The sequence below is a fragment of the Drosophila mojavensis genome, unplaced genomic scaffold (genome assembly GCF_018153725.1).
Source record: "Drosophila mojavensis isolate 15081-1352.22 unplaced genomic scaffold, ASM1815372v1 contig_80, whole genome shotgun sequence".
In the NCBI taxonomy this organism is placed as follows: Eukaryota; Metazoa; Arthropoda; class Insecta; order Diptera; family Drosophilidae; genus Drosophila; species Drosophila mojavensis.
This window is the reverse complement of record NW_025318906.1, coordinates 11,946,206-11,956,081: the sequence shown is the minus strand read 5'-3', so window position 1 is coordinate 11,956,081 and position 9,876 is coordinate 11,946,206. Positions and strand designations below refer to the sequence as shown.

Below are 9,876 nucleotides of genomic sequence, written 5' to 3'. Positions count from 1 at the left end.
TAGAATATATATTAATCATCGATCATATGGCAAATAAGACTTTAAACTATAAACTACTCTGAACAGGTATTGCAAAAATCTCTTCGACAATATTGTTTTCTGACATATGAATGACGTCGAGCTCTAATTATAATTAGATAAAAAATACGTTAACTGTTCAATACGTTAGTAAATGAAGCGTGTTTTATTATAATAAACTCATAAATCTATTGTAAATTATCGATAATGTATTTTTATATAGGCACAACCAGCTTTCATCTAAACAGGTGAGTAAAGCACTTTCCGCAGACTTCCAATAAAACTGCTTTATAAACAAGGTACATTTTTAAAATAGAGATATCGCGAATAGTATAATGCTGATTCAGTGCTGATATCGCTAATTTATATCGTAGACTGTTTAGTAAATTTGAGGTAAGTGCCGCAAAAAAAATATGAGAGCTTCCTCTAAGTCAATAAAATGGACTGTTGACAACAGGAGGGCTGTCACAAGAGTTGTGGAAATATATATTGCTATTAATATATTTATTTTGTTAGTATAATTAAAGTAGGTCAAGTTTGTTCTACATAGATATAGACAATATTTCCGCAAAGTGCATTTCTGATAAATATTATTGAGAATGATAAACGCAAAGTAGTAAAAAGACAAAGGCTAAAGTCTAAGTTTTATCTTAGATAAATTCGTACGATATGAACGATATATTATAGTCAACAATAATAATTGCTGCGAATATCCAATGAACTTTGCTATGTGACTACCCTCGCATAATTTTTTATTTATCGGACAATCAAATTATATGATTTTATGATTGTTGAATTCTGCTAGTCTTTCATGTTATGTGTGACTTGATTGCTATAAAATAAGCAAACACTCGAATTGAGAAGTAGTTCCAAATTGGGCGCCATTGGACTCACTTATTGAGCAATAAGGATGTGTGACAAGGAGAAGCTCGTAAATACCATTGGACAATTGAGTTAAATTGCAATTGTCATAATTATTTCACAAATCTCTATTAGATTTGCAGCGAATCTGGCAACAGATTTGAGGAGAAACCTCGGTGCGGAACTAAAAATGACGACAGCGGAAAGTTACCTTGGTATTACGCAGGTGGATTTCTACTGTTTTGGGGTCTACTCTTTTTCGCCGTGGTTATACCATATTTATATCGCTTGCCCACGGCGTTGACGATAGAGGACGTGAAAAGCCATGAGTTCATTGCGGAACGTGCTTATAAAAATCTCTATTATCTGTCGAATATTGGAACGAAAATGGTTGGCTCTAAGCAAAATGAGATTGATGCTGTGCAGTACCTCCTGAAGGAGCTCAATCAAATTAAGGAAGACTCGCTTAAGGATTACTTTGATATTGAAATTGACTTATCAGAGGTGTCCGGCCAGTTTGTATATGAGAATGTAAATAGCTTGTACCTCCACGTTCAAAATATTGCAGTCAAAATTACTCCGAAGGCCAGCAAGAGCCAATCTTATCTGCTCGTCAACAGCCACTTCGACTCAAAGCCAGAAACTCCGTCTGCCGGGGATGCCGGCTTCATGATAGTCACAATGCTGGAAGTGCTGCGAACTCTGGCCACCACAGAGCAAAGCTTTCAGCACCCGATCGTCTTCTTGTTCAATGGGGCTGAAGAGAGCTCCATGCTGGCCTCCCATGGCTTCATCAACCAACACAAATGGGTACCGAACATCAAGTGAGCTATATTTAATAGAATTTCTTTATTTTTTCACGCATTATTACATAATCATTATTTTCGCAGAGCCGTTGTCAATCTCGATGCGGCAGGAAGCGGTGGCAGAGAGCTTCTGGTTCAGTCTGGACCTGATCATAACTGGCTTTTGGGCGTAAGTTTACAGTCAATCTAATCTTTTCTTATCTAATTTCGTCATTCAATAACAGTACTATAATAAATATGCCAAACATCCATTTGGCACAACATTGAACGAGGAAATCTATCAGACTGGTGCCCTGCCCTCTGATTCGGACTTCACTATCTTTAAAGATCATATTCCAGGTACGAAGATTAATCTTCGAAATGAGAATTCAACTTACATGACTGCATCTCTTTGTGCGTATAGGCTTGGACTTAGGTCAAGCCATTAATGGCTTTGTCTACCATACAAAGTATGATGTGATCGACGTTATTCCTCGAGAGTCTTTACAGAATACCGGCGATAATGTGCTCAGCATAGTTCGAGGTTTAGCAGATGCAGTCGAATTAGAGAACATTGAGGTAAGCTTATCTAATTGAAAATGTTATTGTGCAAATTCCTTATAAAAAACATTGGTAGGCACATAAAACTGGGAGCGGTATCTACTTTGACTTCCTGGGTATCACTTTTATATATTACTCAGAGGCGACGGGTACAGCTCTTAACTTTGGCGTCGCCGGAGCTGCGCTCCTCTTTGTCTTCATCTCAATGTGGCGCATGGCAGTTATATCCAACGTCTCGATATGCCACGTGCTGCGCTGGTTTATATTGGTGCTCACCATCCAGTTAATTTGTTTCGTACTTGGGCTGGTACTTCCCATAGTGGTGTCGATTGTTATGGATAATGCGGGACTGTCGCTGACTTTCTTCAGCACGCCGATGCTGATGATCGGTCTGTATGTCTGCCCCTCGCTTATTGGCCTCAGTTTGCCCATTACTGTCTATTACAGTATCCAGTGCAACGTGAGTATTTCATGTGCTAAGCGGCTTTCCCATTCATTGAGGAATTTTTCATTTTCAGGAAAAGATTTCAGGAGGTTATCATCTGCAGCTCGCACTGCATGCCCAGGCGGTCATATTGGCCGTTCTGATCATTTGCCTCACGTCATTCGGCTTGCGTTCCACGTACGTCTTGATGATACCCCTTCTTTTCTATGTCGTATCTCTGGTGTTGAACTTGTTGATCACTCTGCACGATCGGGGCTATGCCTGGACTGGTCTGCTGAAGGTCAGCCAGATCATTCCCTTCCTCTGCAGCAGCTACGTCTTCTATCTATTCATTGTCGTGCTCGTCCCTATGACTGGACGCTCTGGCAGTGCATCTAATCAGGACTTATTTATTGCAGTTCTCTCTGCGATTGGAACAATTCTGTCATTTGGTTTCTTGGTAAGTTTGCTCTACTTACCATCCAAATTATTTCAGTCAAATACTAATAGTGTTATTTACTCAGATGCCACTGATCAATACATTGCGACGACCCAGTTTAGTTATATTCACTTTGATCGCAATCACTTCGGTCTCCTTGTACTTGGCCAGCAGCACTCAGCTAGGATTCCCCTATCGACAAAGGACTAACGGACAAAGAGTTGCCTATCTGGTAAGCTTCCCATCAATCTAATTGCATCTATAAATTCTATAAAACTATTGAATTCCAGCAAGTTCGAAACATGTTTTACGAATTCGATGGCACTCTTAGCAAGGATGAGTCTGGCTACTTGTTTAGTTTCCAGGACAGACTGGAAGAACGACCACTTTTGGGCACGAATGTCAACTTGACGGGATTGACTAGCATCAAATCGAGATGTGAGAAGCACATGATGTGTGGCATGCCGTTGTACGATTTCCGATACGTTGGGAACCGGCTACAGAGCAAATGGTTGCCACGGGCAGAGCCTATTGAGCCTCCGGGATCGACCGTATTGAAAATGCTAAACAAAACGTATCTGAAACCAACCACTGTGCGATTCGAGTTCTCTTTATCGGGTCCTGCTCAGATGAGCTTATTTTTCGAGCCCTACGAAGATGTCACGATCACCAATTGGACGTTTACAGAAGACTATCTTCAGAATCCACCACCCTTTCCTTTGTCCTATCACATCTACATTAATTACGGTATTGACAATTCACCTTTGAAGTTTTTCGTCGATTTAACGGTAAGTCATTTGGAAATAATCTTAGGCGGATTCCATAAAATATTCTTTTTTTATAGAAACAAAATGGAAACTTTAAGATGCCCCTTCTTCAAGTGGGAGTGTCGGGACATTTCGTAGGCGCTGCAGGAGATGCTATAAGTCAAGAGTTCGCATCTTCATTCCCATCCTATTCAATTGTGGCGACGTGGCCAGCCTTGTACCAGAGATATATATTTTAAAACAATTACAAAATAATGTTAGCCTTAGATTAAATTATTTTTAACACGAATTGACATGTAATAATAGCTTTATCTTTAGACAATAAATTATTACTAAAAATACTTGATCTTTGGGAAATTGATTTCTATTGTATTAATTTTCTATTGTAGACTTACCTAGTTTCAGCTATAAAAGGTTTCTTGGAAACCAATTCAGCTGTATGTATTCCATAATTTTTGTAATGTCATGATGATATAATATACCATATACGGTCTGTGTAGATATCTTTCACTTCCTTTCAATATGTTGTTCATGAATTCGGCCTGTTTTCTTTGTATCACTCGATCCATTATGGAATGGGCCATTGCGTTGGTTTAGTGGATATCAGACAGAAGTAAATTATTTTTCTAGATCGTGAAAAAGGTCTAGTTATTGAGTGCACTACTCTATTAATTTACGCATAGAAGATGTTAATCGATTTTAATTAGAGCTCGACAGTCGAATTACGCCGATGTGTGAACGGAGCAAAAGGAATAATACTTTTTATTATCCTGAGACGTTTTAAGGCCGAAAGTATGAAATTTAATTTGCTAGCTAGATTTATAAGAAATATATTTGTAATTCAACGCGGTTCACTTGTATAAATTATTCACTGCTCTTATAAAGTAGATTTTCCACACTTGCAGTGCCCGTTTTTACAAAGCTCTATTGCAGCCTTCCTCTCCGAGTGGGCAGTCACAGAATACTAAGCTTATGAATAGTTCGACAGGTCTTCCACAACATTTGGTGCTTCAACAAATTCAGATTGTATCACTCTGCTGCTAATGATATGTATAAGGAGCACGCGACGCTTTCCCCCTTCTATTACACTACATATTTTCGATATTGATTGCTATCGCATAATAAAATCATTCCATGCACATGAACAAGCTATTAACTCATAAATCTATTACCCAAATAAAAATGGAGTGTTTCGATAAGCTTCAAGTTTCTAGTTGAGGTTTCAGGTATTGTTCGTATATAGTATAGGCACATCAGAGTAAATAATCACATTGACTGTTAAATGCTTTATCATGAAAAATTGCGATATACAAGAGTTATATAAATGCCAAATTGTAAAGGATATAAACTAAATACAAATAATATAATATGCGAGAGCCATAATTAGGTTTATGCAAAAGTTAATAATCAGATGAACAGGATACAGCTTCTTAACAATTAAGAATATATATACTTTTTATATACATTTGCATTACCATGATTATACCCTTCATTCTCTTTTCAAAAAGCTTCCTAGCATTACTTTTCCTTTATCTACATTGCACTCATTATCTTGAACATTTTGAAATAAAGCAGTTTCAATATATGACTTAATTGACCAGATATCAATCGATATACTTGAGTTATATGATTTTAAGAACATGGTTTTACAATCCCTTGCGCATGATTTTCGCTGCTTTTGAATAATATTATTCTAGCTGGGAGTGTCAAGTCTTGAGATACCCTAAGAGTATAATATGTAGAAATATATAAAAGTACATATTTAAAATTTAAAGTCTTTAATTTTAGTGTTCAAGCTTTGCTGATCAAGAATATATATACCTTATACTAGACCTCTTTTTGCCTGGAGCATACATTACCGAAACAAACATTATACCCTGTATTGCGATTTTCAGTGAGCAAGGCGTATAAAAACGGTCTACATTACCCTTTCCTAAGCAGTTTGATTTTAGTTCTGCAGACAAGTAGTCATATTCCGACATGGCTGACAAGGAGAGTCTTGTAAGATCCACAAATAACTAAAATCAATTTAAATTCACTGAATTTCTGTATTATCCTGCGAAGATCTCAGTTGAATCTATCGATGCATCTCGATTTGTGCCCAAGAATAAGACTGATTCCAAGCTGCCATGCTCCTTCGCTACTGGCTTTATACTCTTCTGGGTACTTCTCTTCTTTGCTGTTGTGATTCCATTTTTCTATCGCTTGCCCACGGCGCTCATGCTGGAGGACGCGCAGGAGAATGAGTTCATTGCTGAGCGGGCCTACAAGGATCTGTATACGCTCTCCAATATTGGCAACAAGTTGACTGGCAGCAAGCAAAATGAGGTCGATGCAGTCAATTTTATTCTAGGCCAACTGGCAGAAATCAAGGACAATCTGCAAAGCGATTACTTCGATATGGAAATCGACTTATCGCAGGTTTCTGGATCTTTCGGTTCTGGGACTACGCTTAATGTTTACCTAGCTGTTCAGAATATTGCTGTTAAGCTAACGCCAAAGCAGAGCTCGAGCCAGTCATATCTGCTCGTCAACAGCCACTTCGACTCCAAGCCAGCTACTTGGTCTGCGGGTGATGCGGGCTTTATGATAACTGTTATGTTGGAGGTTCTGCGTGTTATAGCCACAACAAAGCAACACTTGGAGCATCCCATTGTCTTTCTATTTAATGGTGCTGAAGAAATTGGCCTGCTAGCCTCACATGGTTTTGTAACTCAACACAAATGGGCCCCAAACTGCAAGTGAGATCAATAATTTAGCAAGAGATTTATAAAAATCGGAATATAAATATTGTGTATTCCCTAGAGCTGTAGTCAATCTTGATGCTGCGGGAAGCGGAGGTCGGGAAATTCTCTTTCAAACTGGACCAAACCATCCGTGGCTTGTGGAGGTAAAGGATTTCAATAACATTTGCTGTTCTTAGTTTAAACATTTATTTTCAGTACTACAAAAAATATGTGAAACATCCTTTTGGTACTACGGTGGCAGAAGAAATTTTCCAAGCTGGCATTATTCCATCCGACACAGACTTTCGACAGTTTCGCACGTATGGCAATATTCCAGGTAAGAAAATTTGAGCTTACGACCACAGCGAAATTATGCAGCATTAACTACTACTAATAGGCTTGGATATGGGTCAATGTTTCAATGGATTTGTCTACCATACCAAATACGACCTTATCGATGTGATTCCACGGGAATCCTTTCAGAACACGGGCGATAATGTGCTCAGTCTGGTTAGAGCATTGGCCAATGCACCCGAATTATATGACACTAAGGTAACTGATTATTTTTATAAGAATGGGACAAAGTTGTATTATCAATAATTATTATTTCCTCGTAGGCACATGAGACTGGTCACACTGTCTACTTCGACTTCCTAGGACTATACTTATTTAATTACTCAGAATCTACAGGCACAATATTGAACTGTGGCATTGCTGCTGCTTCATTGATATTCATTTTTATTTCAATGTGGCGCATGACAGCCGTTAGCAATGTCTCATTTTCTCAGGTCGCATGCTGGCTTACATTGGTCCTGGTCGTTCAGGTTATATGCTTTGTACTCGGTGTGGTACTTCCTTTGATAGTTGCACAACTATTTGACAATTGGGGACTCTCACTGACATATTACAGCACTCCATTGCTGGTGATTGGTCTGTACGTCTGTCCCTCGCTGATTGGCCTCAGTTTACCGCTAACAATATATTTTGCGGTACAGCGCAATGTAAGTTCCGTTATTCAGTTAATCTTAGACATTTTGTAATACATTTTTCATTCTCTTCAGGATAAAATATCAAATGGCTACCATGTACAATTGGCACTGCACGCTCAAGCAATTATACTAACTCTATTAACTATAGGTCTTACCGTCATTGGCATACGCTCAACGTATATTGTCGTAATTCCGCTGATCTTTTACGTGATACCGTTGGCATTGAACTTATTGACTACTCTGCACGATCGGAGCTATGCCTGGGCAAGCCTTCTCAAGATAAGCCAAATAATTTCCTTCTTATACAGCAGTTACGTGGTCTATACCTTCGTGGTGGTGCTGACCCCAATGGGTGCGCGTGCTGGCAGTGCCTCGAATCGGGACTTGTACATTGCAGTACTAGCAGCCGTTGGAACTGTTCTCTCGTTTGGTTTCTTGGTATGTGTACTAAATAGATCTATTAAATGTTCACTATGACGCCTCTTGTTTGTAGGTCCCACTTATCAATACCTTCCGAAGACCCAGTTTTGTCATACTCGCTCTGATTGGAATTACTGCCCTCTCCATGTTCTTAGCGAGCAGCACACAGCTCGGATTCCCGTACCGACCCAAGACTAGTGGACAACGGGTTTCCTATCTGGTGAGTATTCTTAAGGCTTTCTGGATATTCTGTCTCTCAAATCTACTGTATTCCAGCAAGTACGAAACATCTTTTACGATTATGACGGTACTCTCAGCAAGGACGAGTCTGGCTATCTATTTAGTTTTCAGGATAGGCGTGAGGAAACACCATTCAGCACAAAAGTGAATCTAACCGGATTGGTCAGCCTGAAAGAGAGCTGCGAGCAGCACATGCTCTGTGGCATGCCATTATATGAGCATCGTTACGTGGCAAATCGGTTCCAAAGCAAATGGTTGCCTCGACAGGAGCCAGTTGTACCACCAGAGCTAACCACATTGACTTTGCAAAACAGAACAATTGTGAACGCAACAACTATCCGCTTTGAGTTCAAATTGGAGGGGCCGACGTTCATGAATTTGTTTATCCAACCCGAAGAGGATGTGACCTTATTTGACTGGGCGTTTGGGAGCAGTAGTGATATAGAGCCAACTAGGGACTTGCCATATATTATCTATATTGTGATGGGCGCCGATAGATCTCCTTTGTTTTTCTACTTGGAATTCTCGGTAAGATATAATGCAAATGATTAGAACTGAAGATTCTAATGTTCAATATTTCAGAAACAAAACGGCAATTTCAATGTACCCTTATTCCAATTGGGGGTCGCTGCACACTCCATTCAGAATGAAGGCGATGCTGAAAGCAAGAAGTTTGCTGCCTCATTTCCCCCATACTCCATTTTGGCGCAATGGCCAGCCTTGTATCTGAGATACATTTTTTAGAAATACTATTTTTTGAAAACTTAATAAATTTTCTAGAATATTGTAAATCATGTTTAAAATGTAACAAATATTTATGAGATTTTGGTTATTTTTGTGTGTAAATAAATGAGGAATATAATGTCGATGTCACAAATTTGTATTTATAAATATTTGCTAATACGAAAATGAATATTTTATAGCTCTGTTGCTAATAATATTTATGAAAATTACTCAAAACACCTGTCCATACACACACATTCCACCATATTTTCGATATTGATTGTTATCGGATAACAAAATCATTTTGAAGCATTATCAAGTTATTAGCTCATAAATCAATCACCCAAATAAAAATAGAGTGTTTCGATAGGCTTCAAGTTTCTAGTTAAAAAAAAATATATATATATATATCTTATTTAGTTATGCTCTTATTTTGTTATACTCTGGGTACATTTAATGACTCCTTCATACATTTAGTCTACTTATTTCCTTGTATAATTTTCGTTGTATGGCTATAATTATTTTTATTTTTATTTTATTCTATTTTTAAATTCTTTTTACACTTATATATTTATTCATTACAAAAAAGTATCCCTGGGTGAAGCTGAGATATTCGTTATTTGAAATGTTTACTTTGCATTTTTCCAAGTTGATAATTCCAACATTTTTAACGATTAACCAGTTTCGTCAAGACTCGTCAATTAGCAGGTTGGCATAATAGAAAGTTTCTATATCGCACATTTAAACAATGTTCATATCATAATTAGCTTAGCTTCTGAATAATATAATGCAATCAATTTTAGGTAATAATTGAAGCGAAGCTAATTAAGCAATTAGACAGTACATAAATCGAAGGAAAATAGTTAAATATATGTATATATATAAAGAAATGCAGTTTATAAACAACTTGTATACAAATTTAA

At 38.0% G+C, this 9,876-nt stretch overlaps 2 protein-coding genes across 2 annotated transcripts; both read left to right on the top strand.

Moving 5' to 3' along the window:
- The first annotated feature begins 851 nt into the window (after nt 1-851).
- LOC26528560 (endoplasmic reticulum metallopeptidase 1) lies at nt 852-4,196 on the top strand. The gene is made up of 10 exons (XM_015163768.3): nt 852-949; nt 1,015-1,703; nt 1,770-1,854; nt 1,910-2,024; nt 2,089-2,243; nt 2,302-2,685; nt 2,744-3,109; nt 3,174-3,320; nt 3,379-3,876; nt 3,933-4,196. The coding sequence occupies exons 1-10, from the start codon at nt 929-931 to the stop codon at nt 4,092-4,094; spliced, it is 2,622 nt and encodes an 873-aa protein (XP_015019254.2). The 5' UTR covers nt 852-928; the 3' UTR covers nt 4,095-4,196.
- A 1,595-nt stretch (nt 4,197-5,791) lies between these two features.
- On the top strand, nt 5,792-9,098 carry LOC6579593 (endoplasmic reticulum metallopeptidase 1). Its single transcript, XM_015163767.3, has 10 exons — nt 5,792-5,856; nt 5,920-6,596; nt 6,661-6,745; nt 6,798-6,918; nt 6,979-7,133; nt 7,199-7,582; nt 7,643-8,008; nt 8,064-8,210; nt 8,267-8,758; nt 8,813-9,098. The coding sequence occupies exons 1-10, from the start codon at nt 5,836-5,838 to the stop codon at nt 8,972-8,974; spliced, it is 2,610 nt and encodes an 869-aa protein (XP_015019253.2). The 5' UTR covers nt 5,792-5,835; the 3' UTR covers nt 8,975-9,098.
- Nucleotides 9,099-9,876: the final 778 nt, after the last annotated feature.

What these genes read in the sequence shown, in the direction of transcription:
- LOC26528560 (XM_015163768.3), top strand. Translation starts at nt 929, where the DNA reads ATGTGTGACAAGGAGAAGCTC. An exon ending in TGTGTGACAAGGAGAAGCTC is followed by an intron (nt 950 to 1,014) that starts GTAAATACCATT and finishes AATCTCTATTAG; the next exon opens with ATTTGCAGCGAATCTGGCAA. An exon ending in ATTACAGTATCCAGTGCAAC is followed by an intron (nt 2,686 to 2,743) that starts GTGAGTATTTCA and finishes TTTCATTTTCAG; the next exon opens with GAAAAGATTTCAGGAGGTTA.
- LOC6579593 (XM_015163767.3), top strand. Translation starts at nt 5,836, where the DNA reads ATGGCTGACAAGGAGAGTCTT. An exon ending in ACCATCCGTGGCTTGTGGAG is followed by an intron (nt 6,746 to 6,797) that starts GTAAAGGATTTC and finishes ATTTATTTTCAG; the next exon opens with TACTACAAAAAATATGTGAA. An exon ending in GACAACGGGTTTCCTATCTG is followed by an intron (nt 8,211 to 8,266) that starts GTGAGTATTCTT and finishes ACTGTATTCCAG; the next exon opens with CAAGTACGAAACATCTTTTA.